The sequence below is a fragment of the Peromyscus eremicus genome, chromosome 5 (assembly GCF_949786415.1).
Source record: "Peromyscus eremicus chromosome 5, PerEre_H2_v1, whole genome shotgun sequence".
Lineage (NCBI taxonomy): Eukaryota > Metazoa > Chordata > Mammalia > Rodentia > Cricetidae > Peromyscus > Peromyscus eremicus.
Window position 1 is genome coordinate 73,177,955 of NC_081420.1, and position 22,824 is coordinate 73,200,778.

The 22,824-nt window shown below is 39.9% G+C and overlaps 1 protein-coding gene across 1 annotated transcript in view; it reads left to right on the plus strand.

Moving 5' to 3' along the window:
* Myo3a (myosin IIIA) overlaps positions 1-22,824 on the plus strand; it is a 141,585-nt gene that overhangs the window by 96,296 nt on the left and 22,465 nt on the right. Inside the window, exons 18-22 of the mRNA XM_059263029.1 lie at positions 4,793-4,904; positions 7,419-7,581; positions 9,068-9,191; positions 16,938-17,835; positions 20,349-20,493. Coding sequence (XP_059119012.1) covers positions 4,793-4,904; positions 7,419-7,581; positions 9,068-9,191; positions 16,938-17,835; positions 20,349-20,493 — 1,442 coding nt within the window. The remainder of the gene's footprint in view (positions 1-4,792; positions 4,905-7,418; positions 7,582-9,067; positions 9,192-16,937; positions 17,836-20,348; positions 20,494-22,824) is intronic.

The following is a 22,824-nucleotide window of genomic DNA, read 5'->3' on the forward strand; positions in this document are numbered from 1 at the left end:
AGCGAGGAGATCTGTGTTCTCAGCCCAATACTACACTTGCTATGTGGCCATGGAAGTACACCAACAATTCTCAAGTAGGAGAGATGGAGCCCTTCAAAAGATACTTAGCAATGTCTGGAGACATTTGGAGATGTCATGCCTTAGAGTGAGGTACTCTCACCTACTGGGTAGAGCCCCAGGATGCTGCTAATCATCTCATCTACAGCACAGAGGGCAGCTCCCACAACAAAGCTCTCCAAGCCCAAATGCCAGCAGTTCCAGGTTGAGAAACCCTGGCCTCTGTGGTATCTTACTTTCTTCACTTCCTAAGTCTGCTATGACCCTCTGATAGAACAGTTATAATGATCAAATTGAATAATGTCATGTCTATGGAGAATTAACAGATATAGAAAGTCAATTAAATTTATGTCAGTTTGATCTTTTCTAATTTAAGAAAGAATCCACTAGGTACAAAGAGTTCTTAACATTTAAAATCATTGTAAAATTAATTTTTATACAGTAAATGTATTTTAAGTAATACATTAGTGGTAATGCTAAGGTTCAATATTTTAAATATTTTAAATATTTAATATTTTAAATGTCCATGTTTCTGAGAGTTGTCAATCCTGTATTTCTATTCATTATTATATTTAAAGAAATTTCAAGTTTTAGACATATTGCAGTTTTCAGGAAATTTTAATGTTTAAAGAATTCTCCATCTATAAAATAATCTTTTTTTTCCAAGTATGCAAAGAAATGTTAAGAACAAAACAAAGCTTTGGTTTTGGTTGTTCAACAAATTCTGGTTACATTTCTCCACACCCGCCCCTCAAAAAAAGTTCTATCATGCTTTCTTTTGCCTGGCTCATGTAGCTGGGTTAGCTGGTAGTTTGTCACTGTGGCAAAAACCTGAGAGAAGCATTTTGATAAAGGAGAGACTTGTTTGGCTCACAGCCTCAGGGGTTTCACTCAGTGGTCAGCTGGCTCTGTTGCTTTTAGACCCATGCACGGTAGACACTTCATGGTAGGAAGCCGTAGTGGAAGAAAGGGGCTGTCCCTGTGACAGTCAGGAAGTACAGTGGAAGAAAGGGGCTGTCCTTGTGACAGTCAGGAAGTATTGGAGACTGAGAGGAAGAGGACAGGGACAGACAGGAAAGTCACACCCTGCAGGTACATAAAGAAGAGGACAGGGACAGGAAAGGCATGCCCTGCAGGTACATAAAGAAGAGGACAGGGACAGGAAAGGCATACCCTGCAGGGGCAGGTACGTGCTTCTGCATCCTCAGGTAGCTACTTCCTCCAATGAGATCCCAACTCCTAACAGCTATCCCGCTTATGAGTTATGCATCCTTGTGATGTAGTTACCTCTCAGGAGCACCACTGTCCACAGATCAAGCTTCAACACCTGAGCCATTTTGGGGGGAGGGGAAAATGACATTTACCACAAAACCCATGACAGTGTCTAAGATCCATATTCAATGTAATAAGAATTCTTTCTTCTGATTTTCTTGTTTTTCAGCAATTCATTATAGCTTTTTTTTTCTTTAAAAACCCAAAAAAGAAAATAAAGGCATTTTTTGGAATGTGCTGAAATCAAGAACACCCTACCACTTTTTCATGATATATATAAAAATTATACTTATATTCTGGATTTTATATTAGAGGGTTTTCATAGAAGTTTAAGATCAGCCTTATAGAGTCAAATTTTGGATTTCAGAGATTGAACTGAGCTGACTTTACTTTCTATAGCTCAGTCCCAAATTTGTATAAAATGAGAAATTTTAAAATACTGAAATTTTTACTTGGTCAGTAGCTAAATACTCAGTTCTGACCATGAAAGTACATAACTCAAAATATTAAATGTAAAGGAGTTTTGAGGTTAAAATTAAACTTTGACTTTATTGTCATGTATTTAATGTGTCATGGAGATGGTGGACCTTCTTAAATATTAATATAAATATTGCTGCAATTATCCATATGGAGTAAGCACCCTAACACCAGTGAAAATAGAAGAGAGGAGATGTATTCACCAGTGAACCCAGGACCTGAAAGACGTCAGTCCAAATCCAGTTTGCATTTACATTTTATATTACAGAACCACAAAGTGGGGCAAGCAATAAGTGTAGATGGCGGTTAGCTTGGGGCCTTTCGTTTTTAAAGGAGGACTGCAGGTGTAAGCTTTCGTGGTCAGGGCGGCGCACTCACTCGGTTCCGCCTTGTAGGCGTGACAGTTGCCGAAGTCTCAATGGGGGTTGGAACTTCCAGATCAAAGCTGGAATGGCTACCTACTACAGGCTGCTAAGGGTAGCAACCGGTTTTGGTTTTGCTTTTGTTTCGGTTTTTGTTTGCAGCTATTTCTCCAAGTCTTTCTGTTCCAGGTAGCAAGTGGAGTCATGCTTGGCAATAAGCAATACAAGAAGGACTTCAAGTAAATCACTAAATAAGTCAATACATCAGTATCTAGTAACGGGTCTTTTCTACCTTACTCTACTTAAATATTACTAATATAATATATGGATACTAAGCTACTATGCTAAGAGCTGTAGAGACACCATTTTAAAACAGGCTTAGCTTCAGTAATTGAAAACCCAGTTAAGATTATCAGAGTCAAAGACATGGGAAGTTAACAAGGCAAATAGTAAATGACAAGTTCAGAAGACTGGTGTGCAGTGTGAGAGTCTACAGAGGAAAAGAGCATTCAATTAAAATGTCAAGATCAGGACCCACAAACCAGGATCTGTCAGAGGGTACAATTATTAGGGAAGACAGGAAGTGGGCCTTTACACAGGAAGTGAGCTGCAGTGGCTCACCAGGCTTATGTATTCAAGCAAAATTGCTTACCTCATGAGACTAGTGAGTGAAAAAGCTATGGAAAGGAAGATATTCAGGTCACAGTCAGTTGGTGTGCCAAAGAACTAAGAAGTCTTGGATTAAGTTGCATTGGAAGAGTAGGTATTAGTGAAGCAATAGAACAGGAAATGAGACACCCAGTGGGTTAAAAATAGGAGTTTCATGCTTTCAAAATAGCCAAGGTTTTATAGCCCAGACCACAAAGAAAACTAAATCCATTGTGTTGGTAATGCTTTGTTTGCAGGTAAGTTGTTTATTTAGAAATTAAGAAGTGAGAATTAGTTCTTCCCTATGTTTCCATAGCCTATGATGCTATAGAATAGCAAATTACTACATGGTAAGTGAGAAAGAAAAGGGTAAAAAGCTGTGGGTATATTGAAAAAATGAATCACTGTTCTAAATAACAGGAAATTCTAGAAATAAAAGGCTAAACCTCTTCTGTGTCACTGTTTTGAAAGCTGTCACCCAAATTGGTATAGACTGTTGAGAAGGCAAAACAGTTTTAAAAGGTCTCCTGAAGCTCTAAGTGGGATTTTCTAGCCCTCCCATGCCTTGCCTTGGCATTGACTAACCTCCTTGAAAAATTCTCCAGGCCCTTTCCTCAGTGATCACAGACAAGCTTTTCTGCTTTGTGACAAGAAAACAACCCCAAGAGGAGGTGCCCAATATGAACTGACTTTGCACAAGACATGATTGTGTTGATCAGCTCTCTACCAATCATAGTGAATAACCTGTAACAGCCAACTGATAAAGATAAAAGGCTGATCTGGGCTTCCAGTGCATTGGTTAGCTCCATGACTTTGGGCCTGCGGTACTATCACACTCAGATGGGGTCCAATAACCTCTTCAAGGGCACATCCCCAGTAACCTGAAGACTTCCCACTGGATGACCCCTCTTAGGAGTCCCACAGTCTTCCAAAGGCTGTTCCACAGAACAGGTCTTTAACACATGGGCCATTGGGAGACATGTAAGCTCTAAACTGAAGCACAGGGTTCTTACTGGTTTTTGTTTCTTTCTTTCTTTGTTTGTTGTTGTTGTTGTTGCTGCTGCTGTTTTTCAAATGAACCCTCTTCTAAAAGCCAGAGAATTTAGCTCCATTTTATACTGATACTATGCAGAGTCACTTGGCTTGCATCCTCTAAGCAGAGTTCATTGATGACAGGATAATATATAGTAGGTTCTACTTTACTTTATGTTGATGTGACAAAAACCAACTTGGGGAAGAAAGGGTTTATTTTAGCCTACAGGTTATATATAGTCCATCATTGAGGAAGGCCAAGGCAGGAACTCAAGGCATGAGCTTGAAGGAAGAACCAACAGAGGAACACTGTTTATTGACTTGTTACCAGGTTTACATTCAACTAGCTTTCTTCTACAACCCAGCCTCACCTTCCTAGTGATGACACCACTCATGGTGGGCTAGGCCTTCTTATACTGCTTGTCAATCAAGAAAATGCCCCCACAGACATGCCCATAGGCGAAATTGCTGTAGGCAGTTCTTCAACTGAGGTTTTCTCTTCTCAGGGTGTCAAGTTGACAACCACACTTAGCCATCACAATGAGTATTCATGCTTTAAAGTCAAACTCAGCTTTGAACTCCAATTCCGTCATTTACTAAATATTCAACCACAAAGAGGCATTCAATTTGATTTTCCAGTAACCTGCACACACATACTATAAGCATTCTATTTTCATGTGCTTGTGAGCATTCAAAGATTTTCTGGATATGAAGTTTATGACTAGAGCCAAATGGAGAGCCATCACAGGAGTAAAACTACAGCTTGCTCTAGGTTTGTGTCTGTCTGGAGTTGTTACTCTTCTGCTGTCATTTGGGGAATCTATCAGAGAGCCAAGCATTAAGTCTGGTAGTCTCATCCCTTCACCATGATAGAGCTGCCAGGTGGCTGCCACTGCTGATGTTGGACCACTGTACAAACCAACTACCAATTTTTATCATTTCAGGTATTATGTTCTCTGCTACAAGTCGAGTGAAGAGCCCCCAGTGAGCCCAGACACCTGTGCTACCATTTTGGAAAAGGCTGGTCTTGATAATTGGGCTCTTGGAAAAACAAAAGTAATGTTTTCATGGAAAAAATGATTAGTGGATTTGAAAGAGTTCTAACATCTTACTAATTATTGAAACTATTATGATTTTTGTTAGAGACTATGTAAAATTGGCGGTGAAACTTAAAATGCATAAAGCCTTCATGAAGATAAAGCATTTTTTATCTTTATAAAGCCCAGGCCCACCTGCCTAAAGATGGCTCTGCCCACAGTGAGCTATATCTTCTTATATTAGTTAGCAATCAAGAAAATGCTCCACAGACATTCTCATACACAAACCTGATGCAGACAGTACGAGAAAATTTTATTTCAGAGATTTATCCAAAAGAAAAACCCCAATGACACTGGCAATAAATAAACTTAACTTAAAATGGTATTAGAAACAAATGTATGTTTTTCTATGGGAGGGACCAGGGTCTCACTGTGAATTGCTCACTGGCCTGGAACTCATTTTATGTCCAGGCTAGCCTTGAACTCACGGAGACACACCTGCTTCTGCCTCCAGTGCTGAGATTAACGGCATGTACTGCCACATCCAGCCATCATTTTATATACCTTATCACTTTCAAATAGTCAGAAAGCTAGTATAGGATCAGAATTGGATTCCTGCTGTTCTCTTCTTTGTTAAATTCTCACTTGGTTTCTATTATAAACTTGAAATTTATCTGAAGTAAAATATTTAGCACCATCATGAGACTCACTGTATGTTTGAGTACCGGTGCACATATTACTAACTTTAGGAGCCTGGGAATCTTATTTAACCCCTTAGAGAACAATTTTGTTAAATCATTTTGAATATGGAAGTCAAACATGTAGCTGTTCAGGGAAAGGATACACTGGACCTGGCATGTGTCCTTAGAGCCTCTTAAGGTGGGCAAGTCCCAATGCATTCTAAATGTGTTTTGGAGGTATACCAGATATACCAGTGCATTCTAAATGTTTCTTGGAGGTACACCAGATTTACCAGTGCATCCTTAAAGTGTTTAGGGGGTATACCAGATATACCCCCAAAAGAACAAAGCTAAAGAAATACTCACAAAGTGATCATTCAAGAATAACTATGAATAACTACTGTCAACTACCCCAAAGGGACAAGAACAAATGCCCTCATTTCCAAAGAAATCTGAGTATTGTGTCTTGGGCATAGGAGGAGAGGAAAGAATTTCATGTTCAGAGGATGTATTATCCAGGCAACAATTTGAGGGATTTTTCTGATCATCTGTCTTATACTCAGTAACACTTTTTTTGATATTTGATAAAGGAGAATTCAAGGTGCTCAGAGGATATATACTTTATTCAGACTACTTTCTTTAAAATGCTCACAAAGACAAATGCTATCAGGCTAAAACCTCATCATTTATGATCAGAAATGCATCTGTAACTTCAAATGGAGTTTTAACTTGTGAAGAGGCCTTGGCCTGCCAGTTCTGCATGATATTTAAGTAGCATTTTAAAGCCATTCATATTTTTCCACTTCACCTTTCCAACTCATTAACATGGATAAAAGTGTTTAATATAAGAACATTTCTAACGCTATGCAAAAAAATGATGACCTTTTTAAACACATTGAATTTTAAATGAATTGTCAACAACAGAATGGACTAAATATATTAACATCTAGAATCCTGTAGAAATTAAAACTGAATTCAATCAAAATCCATAATGCCTAACTGTTTACCTGTGGTGCCCAGCTTCCATCTTCAATGGCATGCTAAGAGAGTTCTGCAGTCAAAGTTACCAGGTCTTACAACTCAGCTATAACATTTGATTTCAACTACTTCAACTGATTTTCTTGATGGGCTCAATTAACTCTCTAAAGTGATATATTTTGATGAATTTATCCATTAAAAGAATGAAAGATATTCCCTAAAGGGAAAGAGTAAAGCTAAAAATCTTAAACATGAAGAATGCCTTTGATCTTGAGGCTCTGGCCTTGCCCAAGCTCAAGTTAACTTTAGAATGATCTGAAGTCACCCTGTAGTGAGTCTATGGAGAAAGTTGTTGGTTCTGCTGGGACCCTATCTGCTTCATTTTCCCACTGAAAATACCTTAACAGTCCCCTGTCATATTCATCTCTATATCTCCAGCAGATAAAGAAATCCAATAAGTTTCAAGAATCATTTGGTGAATAAACATTTCATGAATGAACGGCCCATTTATTTACAGATAGTTTTGTACAAGCTTTAAATTTGGGAATCAGCATTGTCTTTAAAATGTTTTAAGCATAAGGATGAGCTTAACCCAGAATATATGATGCTAAATATTTTCTAGAAAGAGCTCAAAATCCCCGATTCTTACTATTAGATCCAAAGAACCCCCAAGTTGGCATGTCTTCCTTTTGCTTCCTTCTCAAAGACAAGTTTTGTTTAAGCATCAAAATCTGGGCGACAGCCAAGCCCAAGAAGCAAACGTGTCTTCCAGACCCAAAAAGGTTCAACATACAATCTGTTCTTCAAGCATGACACACAGCCACTGTACATCTGTGAGTCAAGATCTTACTGTACTTTATTTTAATTCTTTTAAGGTGTTCCTTAAATATTATCACGTGGAACAGTTGAATCTAATGAGAAAGGAAGCCATTGACAAGCTTGTTTTGATTCAAGCTGGTGTCAGAGCATTCTTGGGTTCAAGAAGATACCAAAAGCTACAGCAGAAGAGGAGAGACAGTGCTGTAATAATACAGTCAGGTAATCACCACGGTCACCTTGCAGTGTAAAAAGCATAATGAAGACATGTATATATGGTCATAAATCGAATCTTCTAGTGCTTCCTGTGCACAGGCCTGCAATTTTCATGTGACTTTTGTGTTTATTCACATGCTACTCTAAATATATTGTTGCAATGATTGACACTTTTAATATTTGAATAAATGTTTTGTTTTAAATTAAATAATTGGAGGTTTTAAGTTTCCTGTCAAGGATTAATGAAACACAATTGACCAATTCTGTTTGATGTGGCCAACAATTGGATTAGTTATGGCTCTCAAGAATCATATTACAGTACCATAACTCATTAGGCAAAATATTTTCTTCCTCTATTCCAAAGGTTACAATTGTCATAATTTTTGACAATTTAATTAAATTTTATTTCATTAAAGGGCATCTATTCTCTGTATTAACTCCGAGGAAGTGATATATAGGACCATACTTAGCGAATTTTTATTAAAATATATTGATAGACTTTGGATTTTGCTGGTTTTTACTTTAGAGGCATTCATAAATTTAAATCATGCCTAGGATGACTTGCAACAGTATTTTTCAAAAAAGATAAATTTGACCAAATAGCCGTACTGAAAAATGTACTTTACTTTCACTCTGACATTTTACTTCTGATCTATTTTGTTTCATTTTAGATGCTAGCCTAGGCTCACTAAATCCATTTTTAACTCACTGACATACATGGCCACATTCTAAAGAATATTCACATGGTGGGCATCATAGATTACTATTGAAAGACCCATGTCCTGTTCCCAGTTCCATCAGTCAGAATTCCAAACTGTTAACTTCCCCTTAAGACATCACAGTACTTTGGGATCTCATCCTCAACTCTGAGGTGCATAAAGCTCTGATTAAAAACCTTTCCATGACTCATTTGTCAGTTAGACACAACCTGGTAAGAAGTGAGACTGTTTACAGCTGTTAGCTCAGGTTGTTGCAATGATCTACTGTTGTGCAGAAATGGTCCTGAGTTTTGCTTTAAGAGGCTAGCCTGGCAAGGGAATGCTCCTGAATAGATAGTTACTCCATGTTACCTTTCTAAAATAAAGCAAAACTTTGAAAACTGAATTCTAAAATACATGTTACTCCCAGCATAATTGGTGAAAATGTCCAAGCTATACATTATGTATACATTATGCATATATTATGTAGATAATGAGGGACTTCTGTGAAGAGCTGAACATAACAAAAAGGAGATAATTTCAAGCAAAGAAGCGTGCTGCCCTTTGTGCTGCCAGTGCCTGCCGTTGTAGTCCCATGGTGATTCCATTGCTGTAGTTTATGTCTAAAACACTCTTGTTAATGATTCCCATTTAAAAAAAAAAAACTCATCGATTAGGCATCTTTACTTTCATTTCTTTTCTGTGACAATGATGGTCAAAACCACTAGTTTGCATTCATTTAATATTCTTTTATTTCTTGTGCCTACTGCTCCTTTGTTCCTTATGTGTTTCAGCTGCAAGAAGACATCTCATGAGGAAACAAGGAAAAGAAACTGCTAACGTGAAAAACACAGCAGTAACGAACCTTCAAGCTAATGATCGGGAATTTGACTACAAGAAAAACTTTGAAACTAAAAGGTACAATGATGTTCTGTCTGACACCGTTTTGCCATCAAGGTGTTCCAAGGTCATAGAATAATGTTTCCAGTCTTTGTTGTTCCTGTCTGTTACTGATACATCAAATCCCAGGGAAACATACAACCACCTTGTCTATCTGGGAGTTCATGGGCATCTTATTCTCATGGTCTCATTTTGATTCCCAGAGGGCTCCTCCATCTCTTGGCTTCTAAGGGACAGCCCTCTGCAGTTCTACTCCAAGGGCTGGATTCCCTTGATAACAATTCTCTTGCCATTCACAATAACATCTCCGTCCCCATCTAAATGTCCCTGAGCCCTCCCATTTATTCCTATGACCATAGCAGCCAATACACAATCAGTCCTAAACGTAGTCACCAGCTGCCCTTCCCCCCCCCCACCTGGGCCTTTCTATGCATACTTCAAGGTGCCTATTAGTGGGTCCACAAGAATTCATTTATTCAGCAGACTTTGTGTTAGGTAGTGGGATACGAAGATTAAAGAAACAAAGTCTTTATCCTCAAATGACTCACAGTATCATGAAAAAGAATATGACCAATAAATTGCTAGTAAGGTTAGCTGGCTCTGCTATAAATAGATATAAAGGGAAGGTTATGGTGAAGCACTTAACCTGGTGTAATAAAGCCCTGAGTTCAAGCCTCAATATCATACAAAGAAGAAAAATGTCGTTTAGCTATACAGAGAACTTGGAGGATATAAAGTGTAGAGGATTCTGTCTTGATTACCACAGATTAACGAAGGTAAAATAGTTTTGGTCCAAGTGGTAAAATGAATTGATGAAAATATTAGTAAATAGTTCTCTAGAGATATGAAGGTCACTCCACACTCAGCCTTGGACCCTTTGTCTTAGCCATGGAAAGGGTGGACAAATAAAAAGGAAGAAGAGACGGTGTCCTTTTCTCTCCACTCAACTACATGTGTTATTCCCACACCCAACACTCATGCCAACAGTGAGTTTATGGACACTTGTTATCTCCCCTCCTCTCCCATCATGCACACTCTCCCATTATCATACAGGCCAACCTTATTTCCTTATTTAACAAACATCAATGTTGATTTGAAATTTAGAGGCATTTTATGTTTTCAGTTTTCTGTGTGCTCGGAGACCTATGTATGTGCCCTTTGATGTTGCCTCTCATGGTCCAAATGATGTGTTTTTCCTTGTTACTGGTTGTAAAACTGCCCTGCAAACTCCAGGGAAATCCTATATCTGCCTCAGGGGCAGGATCTACATGACAGGAGCCAGAGAAGTATAAACTGGGTGCATATGAAAGAAAGATGGACTGATATTACTACTTCTAGAAATATTACTGCTTGTGGATATTACATGTATTGAGGAGATCCACAGTTCAATTATATACCAATTTGCTTCCACCTTTTTTCTGAAAACATCAGGATTCCTTTTCAGTTTACAGACAGTGATTAAAACTCTACCATCAGCTGGGCAGTGGTGGCACACATCTTTATTCCCAGCACTTGGGAGGCCGAGCCAGGCAAATCTCTGGTGAGTTCAAGGCCAGCCTAGTCTATAGAGAGAAATTCAGGACAGGCACCAAAACTACACAGAGAAACCCTCTCTCAAAAAAAAATCACATAGTACCCCATTAATATATAGTTATGTGGTTTTTTTTTAATTACAAACTGTATGGCCAGTAGCTCAGGCTTATTACTAGTTAGCTCTTACATTTAAATTAACCCATAATTCTTATCTATGTTTAGCCACATGGCTTGGTATCTTTTCTCAGTTCTGCCTTGTCATCTTGCTTCCTCTGTGTCTGGCTGGTGACTCCTGACTCAACGCTTCCTCTTTCCAGAATTCTCCTCATCTGCTTGCCCCACCTGTACTTCCTGCCTGGCTACTGGCCAATCAGCATTTTATTTATCAACCAATCAGACCAACACACATTCATAGCATACAGAACGACATTCCACAGCACTTCCCCTTTCTGTCTAATCAAAAAGGAAAGCTATAATTTTAACATAGTAAAATTACATATAACAAAACAGTTATAAAGCAAGAATTACAGTTACAATATCTAGTCTATTTGTATTAGGCAAAATTAAAGAAAATATTTTATCATCTATCCTATATTTGTGAGTCTAAAATTTCATCTAATTTATCTTTTATCATGACTAAGGAAAATTATAACTATCTAGTCTTCAGCTACATCAAAGACCTCAGAAGGATATAATATTACCTAAGTAAACAAAGAGCATTGTAAGCAACTTCCAAAAATCTAGAATGACAGAGACAGCTGGCTGCCTGGAAAGTCACCAAAAGTTCCTCTGCAACTTTGGGGCATCCATCTTCAGCTTATAGGGCTAAAGTCTCTCAGTCGCTTATCCCTGTGTCCTGTATAATGTTTGGCAGTTTCTTCTGTGAAGCAGGAACCTGAAGGATAATCTTGCCTTGCAAAGTTCAGTAGTCACCTTCCTATGGGTCTTGCATGTCCAATCAATACATTTTGTCAAGCAGTCTAGGCAAGAACAGTTTCTTGCCCAAATGGCTATTTTTGCCAAGAAAATAAACTCCATATGGAGTGTCTTCAATGCCCATCTTTCTCTTTAAAGTAAATTGGTGTTGCCAGAAGCAGACATGTCTCACTGTCCAGAAATTCTAAGTTTTTAAAACATTTTAAATGCTATATTCTGTAGGTCTTTTAAGTGTTTGAAGATGACCTACCTAATTGAATTATATCTATGTATATCTAGAAAACTTAACATGACTATAAGTTTGACTATCATAGATTAAGTATTAATCTGTATTTCTTAATTATCCATTACAATTTAAATGAGTCACATAAACATAATATCTTAAATGAGAGTAGAAATATATATATATATATATATATATATTATAACAAAATCAACTCTAAATTTGTATCAATAAACTAAAGTCCATAGCAATGTAAAACATCTTCAAACAAGCTGGTGCTCTATAAAAATAGGTTCATTAACCTACCCTTTCATCCTATCATATCTATAATATCCCCTTTTCTTCTTTAGAAAGTGATTGCATTTATAATTAACCTACTTTAAATAAAAATAAACATTAGTAATCAATATTTTGGGAATTTAGGCATAGCTTCTCATACTACTTCCTGCTGGATGAGGGCACTGACAATCTAGTGGGGATCCTGAGAAAATTAAGAATTATGGTCAAGTCCTGACTGAAGTAGTCTGTGATGCTGTATTCTCTGAGCCAGCTGCCTTGAAGATATTTTTGGATGTTGGATCATCTGGGCCTCTCAGGGGGTCTCCCTTGATCAAACCATATTAGCCTGGATGCAATCCATAGGTTCTCATCTTCTGTGGAAAGAAAAGCAGAATCTCTCTTCCAAAGCAACATATCCTTAAACATAAACCCTGAAGTCCGGATACCTTTAAAATATATACATTGGCTTAACTCAACAGCTTCTACAATCAAGTGTCTTTCTTAAGTTAAAAATCCTAGAGACAATATAATCCAGACTCTCTGTGTGATTTCCATCTTTACATGGCTTATTTTCCATATTACTTTCACTGTCTCTTTAAAGACTCTACTTTCTAAAACTATCTATTTCTTTATATAACTTTCTATCCTCCCTTTCCTCTCTCTTCCAAGCCCATGTACATTTCTACATACATTGTAAACTGTTTAGGGTTTTATTTCATCTGAATCTGTTTTGTTGTGAATCTATAAACCTTCTCTGACCAGGAGAGGTTCCAAACTGCTGAACTGCTTGGCCAGGACCAACATGACAGCCTTGGCTGCTGACTCCACCCACCTCAGCCTCCCAACATGGCAGAAGTATGCCTACTGCCAATTCCGGGAAGCAGTGTGTCTATGTCTCTAAGAAGCAGCCTATTGTCCAGAAACCTCTTGTTTGTTTGTTTGTTTGTTTGTTTGTTTGTACTAGCAAAAGCTAAGTCCATCACACAGCATACTGCACTGTGTGGAGACACCTCTGTGCACCACCACAGGAATCTGCCATGCTGTAGCTCAAGTCTGCACACCATGGTGTCTCTGTACTTTGGTGTCTCTATATCTCAGCCCGCATGAGACATGAAGCAGAAAGCCGTCCCTGGCTCCATTATTGTGTGTTTAGAAGCCCTTTTTAAATTCTTTTAAGCCTTATGGAAATTCGAGAGTCCCACATTGGTATGCCAATTGTAGTTGGATTTTTTTTCTGTGTCTGCCCAGTTCACAACCACTCAGATGCAAATAAACACACAGAGGCTTATATTAATTACAAACTGTATGGCCAGTAGCTCAGGCTTATTACTAACTAGCTCTTACACATAATTCTTATCTATATTTAGCCACATGGCTTAGTATTTTTTCTCAGTTCTGCCTTATCATCTTGCTTCCTCTGTGTCTGGCTGGTGACTCCTGACTCCTAGTTATGTGTTTTTATAAATCATAAAAATATTAGATAGATAGATAGATAGATAGATAGATAGATAGATAGATAGATAATGATAGACAGATAAATAGATGATAGATAATATGCAGGAGTAAAGTGCTTGCCAGCATGCATAAGAAACTGGATTCAACTCTCCAACACCCTCATAAAAAAAAACAGATGTGGCAGCACACCTCTATAATCCCAGCACTAAGAAACAGAGACAGGTAGATCCCTGGATTCAACTAACTGACAGGTCAGCTTAGCTGAATCAGTGAGCTCCAGGTTCAGTGAGTGGCCTTGCCTTAAAAATAAGATGGAGAACAATTAAGGAAGACACCCAACTTCAACCTCAGGCCTCCATATTCATGCACACACATACATTGACATATGCATATACCACATACATACATACACACACAATTTTTACTGTTTCTAGAAATTGCTACTTGTAGACTCAGAGAGCCTGGATAGGAATGAGAGAAGATCGGGGAAAGAGAGGCCTAGTGCACACCACATCCCAAGACCTGCACTCTGGAGCCCTTAGTCTCTAGAGCCCCTGCCTTTCCTCCACATTCACACACCCCACCTGTCCATCTACAGTCCTCACTTTACTTCTGCCTTTAGTGAGCACATCTGCTCTGTGGCCTAGGAAAACCTCATGCATAGAAAGGTGAAGACCTCTGAGGCTGTCCAGCAGGTGTCAGAAGAGGTCAGCTGTTCTTCTCAGGCTGGAGATCTGAGCCATTCTCCTGAGAAGCACCCCCACCTCCACCATACCCCATGTGTCTCCGAGGTCCTGCAGTGCTGGACTAACTCAGGGACAGAGTGAATTCACACATGTCACCATGGTGAGGCGAACTTTGGAATCCTAGACATGTATACAGCAATGTCTCACCAGTAAGATAAAAAGTCTCAAAAACAGTTTCCAATGGATCTTGGCAAGTAGCCATTTAGAGACTCCATGTTTATCTTATCTCGGTTATCTTTTGATGAAATGTAAATATTCTCAGAAGGCGCTATGAAAGAGTTCAAAATAACGTGTAAAGACTAAATGAAATAAGAGGATGTGTGATCTCCACCATGTTTTCTGACTGATCCTCGCAGTACTCTGTTATGCCACTGATACGATGCCACCAAGTGTCTAAGAGGTGCTCAATAAAAGTAGGGAAATGGGCAGGATGTGGCCTGTGATCCCTGCATTTAGGAAACGGGAATGGGAAGACCCTGAGTTCAAGGCCAGCCTGAGCTTCACAGCAAGAGCTTGCCTCAAACAATACAGTAGAAAAGAAGTGGGGAGATGGAATCCCAGTGTGTTTTTCTAATCTGACTCAAGTAAGAGTCCTTCCTCACAACTAGATTCTAAAAGACCAAAACCCTCACACAGGCTACAGGGCCAAGTAGAAGTTCTGAGCAGCCATCCCCCAACCTAACCAACCACACCCCTACCCCACTTCACCTCCACCAATCCCAGGAGAAGGAATTCAGATGTCAGATCATGAGTTTTTAACTCTACAGTAAAATGTCCTTTTCATGACTATGGTGTTCTTATATGGGTTTTATACTGCTGGAGAAGGAGGAAGAAAATGACATACAGAAGTCCTTACATCCCTGTCTTCAAATGGAGGAGACTCATTGTACATTACACAATCATGAGTGCACCAAGGACAGCGATTTAACTTTGATTTTGCGTGGTATTTCCTGGGATCACTGAATTTGGTGCTCATTAAAGTCTAGTACATGAGCCTGGGGAACGCACTCTGACTACTGGCTCCAAAACAGGATATATTGTCTACAACTTATTATTATGTACTCTGTTGTAGTTTGTTTTTTACTCCTTTGGGGGCCCACCACCCAGCTCTCAAATAAATCATACATGGAGGCTTATTCTTACTTATTAATGCCCGGCCTTAGCTTGGCTTATTTCTTGCCAGCTTTCCTTAACTTAAATTAGCTCATCTACTTTTTTTCTCTGGGCTTTTCCTGTTTTCTTACTTCTGTAAATCTTACTCTTACTCAGTAGCTTGCTGTGTAGCTGGGTGGCTAGCCCCTGGAGTCCTCCTCCTTCTCTGGCTCCTTGATTTCTCTTTCCTCTTCCTAGATTTCTCTTTCTATATCTTCTCTCTGCCTGTCAGCCCCGCCTATCCTTTCTCCTGCCTTGCTATTGGCCAGTTCTTTGTTAGAACATCAGGTGTTTTAGACAGGCACATTAACACAGCTTCACAGAGTTAATCAAATGCAACATAAGCAAAAGTAACAAATCTTAAAATAATATTCCCCAACATTTTCCCCTTTTTGTCTAAATAAAAATGAAAGGGTTTTAACTTAAACATAGTAAGACTATATATAATAACAATTACCAAGTAAAGATTATATTTATAATATTCTGTCTATTTATAGTTAGCATATTTAGAGAAAATAATGCATTACCTATCCTATCTTAGTGAATCCAAAATTTTTTTATCTAACTTACTTTTTATCATAATTAAGGAAAAGTATAACTATAACTATTTAGTCTTCAATTCCAACAAAGACCCAGAAGGATGCAATATTACCTAACAACAGAGACATTTGGCTGCCTGGACAGTCATCCAAAGTTCCTTTGCAAAGTTGGAGCATCTATCTTTAGCCTACAGGCCTAGAGTGTCTGGCAGTATTCTTCGTTATAGAGGTTATATTTTGAAAGGATTAAATTCCTAGAATTTTTGACAATTTTTTTTCATTCTTGAGAATTTCATAGATGTATACAATGTATTTTGATCATACCAATCACCTGTTCCCCTCCAATTCCTCCCAGACAACCTCACCTCCTGCTACATCCTCTTCACAATTTCATGTCCTCTTTTCATAGCCCACTGACTCCAATCAATGCTGTTCTTATGTGCATGGATGTACGGCAATCCACTGACCATGCACTACCTAACAGGGGCCACCAACCTGAAAAAAAAAAAAAGTCTCTCTCTACCCCAGCAGCCTTCACCTACCAAAGTTCCTCAGCTAGGGGTGGTGTTCCATGAACCTCTCTCCACCTATGCTGAATTTTTGAGTGGCTTGATCATGTGTAGAATTTTTGTACCTCATCAAATAGAAATATAGTTCTTCCCATGCTAGCCTGTTTCCCGTTCCAAATTGAAACTGGTTTTTTTATTCGAATAGCCATCCCAGTTGTCGATACAGACAACATTTTGTGACGAACTTTATTAACAAGACTTGATTTGTTTTTATTTTAAGTTTTCTTTGTTTCTTTTGCCTTTCTTACCATACAATTTTGCACATCACTACTGACAAAAGTAATATGCTCTCATTTAGCATTACCTTATGTTCAGATGCATGTTTTGCACAGGGAATCTTTTGTGAAGAAACAGACAGAAAATGCAGCGTTTACTAATGAATCCAACATTTCAGCTCCAAACAACAAAGAGAGCCCATCTTCAGGAAGGACAGCTCCCTTCAGAGCTGAGGGGAAAACCACCAATGTTGCTGAGAGTAACAACAAAAGATACCAGACTCAGAAGAAAATCAGCAATGTGTACGGGGAAGAGCGGAATCAAGAGCTGTGTGTTGTGGGGGACCCTTGGGCAGAAGTAAGCCCTGGGAAGAAGTATATGCAAGACCTGGAAGAAAGCAGGAAGATAAGGAAAGAGGAGAAAGGGGACACTGTGATACAAACTTACTGTCAGTGGTACACAGAGGGGAGGAACTTTGAAGAATCAAAAGCAACATGTCTAGAAGGGGAGGAGACATGGGAGAAGCCAAGCTGCCCGGGACTGTGGCTAACTGAGGAGATTTACCTGAGAAAAACTTTGGATCCTAGCCTTAACCAAAGGTCACTCTATCAAAATGCAGACAGCAAAGCCAAAGAAAAGAAGACATCTGTGGTTACCCAGAATGCACGGCTGTGCAACCTGGAGAGAGAGTATCATCACCTGCATGGGTTCCTCAGAGAAAAAGACACAAGACCAGGGGAGCAGGCCCAGGAGGAAGACAAGGCGGCTGTGTTCATTCAGAGCAAATACCGGAGTTCCAAGCCAAAGCAGCAGTTGAGGGAGGACAGGCTGACACCTTACTTTAAGAATCAAAAGATCGTTTCGTCACCCACAGAAGTAGCAAGAAACATTCACAGTGTTTATTCCTGTCCTACAAAGCATGAGGAGACCCATCCTCTCAAGGTGACAAGCGACAGAGACTCAAAGGTGGCTTGGAAAAAAGAAGCCTGTGATTTGGCAATGTTTTCAAGACAGGTATGTAAATAAATTTATTTACTAATAAAAGTCTCTGGGAAATACCCAGTAACTGACTAAACACATAGTAAATAACTGAGGAAGTGTTTTATCTGTGTTTGTGAGACATTTTTAATAAAATGTATTGATGGCTGCACTCCTTAAAGTAGCCATGTACTTTTATGCCCATGGATTGTCATAAGAATAAAGAATAAAATTATGATAGCAGCCACACATAGTAAGGTACCAGATGTCAGTTTCTATCACTTACTGAGGTATTACTGCTCGGTAGTAGAAAATTTTGTGTATCTGTGAGATCTTTTATTATCACTAAAAATGTGGGTTCTTTCTTTTTTAAGATTTTTAAAAACTGAAAGCCTAGACTTTTTCCCTTCCCCAAACTTTAGCTTGTTTGGCATAATTAAGTTAAGACCTGATAGGAAGCTTAACGGGGCCTCTATTTGATGAACGTGAAAGTCTCATGACAATAAGCAGCTCCGGCCAAGAATGTACCAGGGAGAGATCGCAGGAGCAGCAAATGCCCATTCCTGTCCTCTCTTTCTAGGTACCTGACCTTAAGAAAATGTCTGCCTGTGTAAGCACGTTTACCTCATCCTATGTAGAGTGACAGATGTTACCTAGATGATCTCTGGAATGCATAAATTACCAGAGTAGTCAGTGGTCTGTGAAATAACAGAAGAAAATTCTGTAGTAGGATGGTTCAAAGGAGGATATCCAATATCTCTGATCCTTAAACTAAGTTTTGTTCCCTGTGGAAGCTACACCCTGAGAGAGCATAATGCCTGCTCTAGGTCTCTACCTTGAGGTTAGACCCAAGCATCTCTGCCCTTTAGCAATCAGTGGAGATCTGTTACTTATTAATTTCCTAGCCCCTTCCTCTTCTATTTTATTAACCATTGTATGAAGATGCTTATTTCTGGTTTGAGAATATTTTCATTTTTTTATTTTATTTATTTATTTATTTTGCATCCCAACTGAAGTTTCTCCTCTCCTCCCATCCTCCCCTCCACCTCCGCTCTACTGTCTCCACCTCAGTCTGCTTCTCCTTTGTTTCTGTTTAGAAAGGGGCAAGCCTCCCGTGGGTATCAACAGAACGTGGTATATCAAGTTGTATAAGACTAAGCACCTCCCCTTGTATTGAGGCTGGGCAAGGTAACCCAGTATGAGGAATAGGTGCCCAAGAGCCAGCCAAAGCCTCAGGGACAGCCGCTGCTCCCACTGTTAGGAATCCCACAAGTAGACCAAGCTACACGACTGTTTTATATATATGTAGGAGGGCCTAGGTCAGTCATGTGCAGGCTCCCTGGTTGTTGGTTCAGACTCTGAATTCCTATGAGCCAGGTTAGTTGTTTCTGTGGGTTTTCTTGTGATGTCCTTGACCCCTCTGGCTCCTACATTCCTTCCTCATTCTCTTCAGCAGGATTCCCCGAGCTTGGGCTAATGCTTGGTAATGAGTCTCAGAATCATTTTCCACCAATCACTGGATGAAGGCTCTCTGATGACAATTGGGGTAGTCACCAATCTGATTGCAGGAGAGGGCCAGTTCAGGCTATTATCCACTATTGTTAGGAGTAGATTCATGAGAGTTTCCCTAGCATCAGGTTTCTTCCTGACCTGGAAATGCACCTCCCCCTTTCCAATCATCTCATTCAGTATTCTCCCCCTCCATCTACACCCTAACACAATCCCTCAAGTTCCCATCCCCACCACCCCCAGTCCACCCAGGAGATCTCCTCTATTTCCCCTTCCCAGGGAGATCCATGTGTCCCCCCTTGGGCACTGCTTGTTACCTAGCCTCTCTGGGTCTGTAAACTATAGCATGTTTTTTGTTTACAAGCACCTCAAAAAGTGAATTTTACATGCATGCAATCTTTCTTTTCTTTGTTGAACTAATTTTCTCACCAAAGATCAAATCCGGTATTAGAACCCCAGAGATGATGTACAACTGAGACAGATGAAGAAAGGTAGAAATACTGGCTCGTGAAAACCTAGAAACAGAAAATCATGAACCCTACACTCACCCTAGCAAGAGATCCAGGTTACAGGGGATAGAATGCAGAAGAGCTGGGAGGTCAAGTGTGGAAATGAGGGGATGAAGCAAGGGAAGAAGAGTTCTAAGTCTTGAGTCAGCCAAGGAGACTGAGAGGAAGTAGGGAACCTTAACACAACTGGAGGCCAGTAGGGTCCATAGAAGTAGACTACCACAGCAGCGAGGTAAGTGCAGAAGCCAGATCTGAGGAGCCCCAGGAAGCGATGTGGATGGATGCTGAGTGTAGCATCGCGTGTTTGCAACTTTTGACAAAAAAAAAAAAAAAAAAAGACATGGACCAGAAGCACAGAGTAGAAGCTTGTATAAAGTGGGGACTTTATTAGACATGGGTACAAGAGTCTAGGTAACTCTAGGAGAACTTGAGAGTTCCAGGGAGTCTAGTAAGGAACTGTGTATTCTGTGTACCTGTGCAGCCCTGGGATTCTTGTCTTTGATTTAATCTGATATATGGCCTTCTTTTTAGATATCAAAGTTATCTGAAGAGTATTTCATTCTGCAGAAAAACTTGAATGAAATGATTTTGTCACAGCAACTGAAGCCACTTTATCTGGGTATCTATCATCATAAACCAGTTAATAGAAGTGTTTCTACTCATCAGTACCTCTCAGGTAAAGATCAGCCATTTACAGGGAAGGAAATTCCAGACTCTGTGTCTTAGTTTCTCACCCACGTTCTATGGTAGACCTGAGGTGATGTTCTATATCATGGAAGAACTGAAGCCTTTGTTTCATTCTGTTTCTTATAAACAGACACACATTCTTCCAGAATGTTCTACCCACCTCCTGCTGTCTCTGATTTCACTCTCCTGGGAGGGGTTCCTCATTATTTTGTCCCTTTTATACAACTTAACCTGAACTTGGCCTATGACACCAGCAGAGAGTAAGAGGTAGCTCAGAGAGGGAAGCTATGTTGTCAGATTAGTAAGAGAAAGCAAACATGTGAAATATTCCTATTTCAGGGTTGCATCTATAAGAGTGTGGAGCCTCCAAACCCCTGCTCAGAGACACAGAACTACTGGGGTTACACTTTCTTTAATTTTTCATTGAGTTTATTGATTGTTCATGGCACTGTGCTGTGTAAGAATATATTCATACAAGTATATGTTGCATGCTGAGCTTACTTCTCCCCATAACTCTATGCTCCCTTTCCCATCCCTTCCCCTTCCTGTCAGTCTCCTGTGTTCCCCCAGACAGTTTCATTTCTACTTTTATGTCATATATGTACACATGATTTCATGTATCTGTACAAAGTCTAAGAACCACAAAGACACATGTCTTTCTGGGACTGACTTAATTCACTTAACATGGTAATTTCCACCCACATCTATTTTCCCACAAATGCTACAACTTCACTTTTTATGGCTGAAAACAATTGCACTGTGTGTGTTATGTTGTCTGTGTCCATCTCTCTATTGTTGGGCACCTCAGTTGGTTCCGATAACACTGTAACAAATATTGATATGAGGTATCTCTGTGATAATGATGACTTGGGGTCCTTTTGGTAAACACCCAGGAGTGGTCTATCTGGACCATATGTTAGATCTATTTTTAGATTTTTGGGAAACCCCCATACTGATTTCCACAGACAGTAGCTGCACTGGTTTACATTCCTATTAGTACTATGTAAGGATTCTCTCATATCCACATCCTCATCAGCATCATCTCCAGTCACACTCCGCCCCATCTCTGGAATTATCAGATCCCAGTCTTTCAGGAATGTGCAAAGGCTCTGGGATTTTCTGTGTCTCTGAAGGAGCAGGTAGAGCCCATAGTCACCAGTTATTTGTCCGTGAGTTATTATTATCAGGACACCCATGGCCCCTACTGACCGCTACAGTCTCCACAGCGGCAGCAGCATGTCCTGCAAGCAGGATCAGAAAACCAGAGATCTGGTCTCACCCATGTCCCAGGAAGTCTCTTCTCTGTGGCCTATCCAATGCTGGGTGGAGGGAGAAGGGATTGGGAAGCTTCTACTAAAAGCCTCAGGAGCACTACCCACCCCTCTAGAACCTGCTGACTCTTCAGGATTCTTCTGAAAAAAAAAAATCTTTTCTTTCCTTTCACTTTCAAGCCCTTTGCTTTTGATTTGTGTAATGTGTAGCTCTCAGCAAAAACAGGAAGTCACCTGACCTCAGGTAGCTTCTTTTGTTTTCCTTGCTAAACTCTCTGAATGACGGTGGCCTTTGGCCTGACCCGGAAGAAAGTGGCAGTATCTTCAAGTTCCTATCAATTACCATGCCATATTGTTTGTAGTGAAGCTGGACAGACACAGCTGTGCATAGAGTGGCCCTTGGGTGCTGCTACACTCATGCTTCCTGGCTTTGACCAGAATGTCTTACAGTGAGAAGAACAAAATTCAGCAAGAGCCTATTAGGTTGGCTTCTGCCCATGTCCTGTGCCAGAGAGACTCAATAGAGGGGTGGGGGTGAGGGGCAGTGACAGATTGACTCTAGATTTCAGAGGCAGCTGAAGGTGCAGATGGTGTGGGGATGCAGAAAAGCCAGGCAAAGGCCAGCAGTTCCTACTCCCATCCACTGCACAAAAGGAAACACAGAAGTGGGAGAGTCCTGGAGATGAATGGAACTGTTGATATGTCGCCAGCTTTCTGCTTTGTTTTTCTTGGGAAGGTTGGGCAGGCCTGAAAGCAGAAGCCACCGGTCTCACTTTATTCTTCAGCCTGCCATTGTCTCTTCATGAGCTGGCATGTATCAGGAAGAAGACTGTAACCCAGAAGCACTTCTTGAAGCCACCTGAGGGTTTTGCCCTTGCACGTGTAGAGAACATGAGTTCCACTCCACCTCTTTAAAGTCCTACACACTCAATAGTAACTAAGAAAGTGCCTGGGAGAGAGCCCAGATCGGCAAGAGACCAGGATCTGAAATGACTTCACAGGGCAGAGCCCAGGAATAAAGTGTGATGTTGGGAGATGCCTTCAAGCCA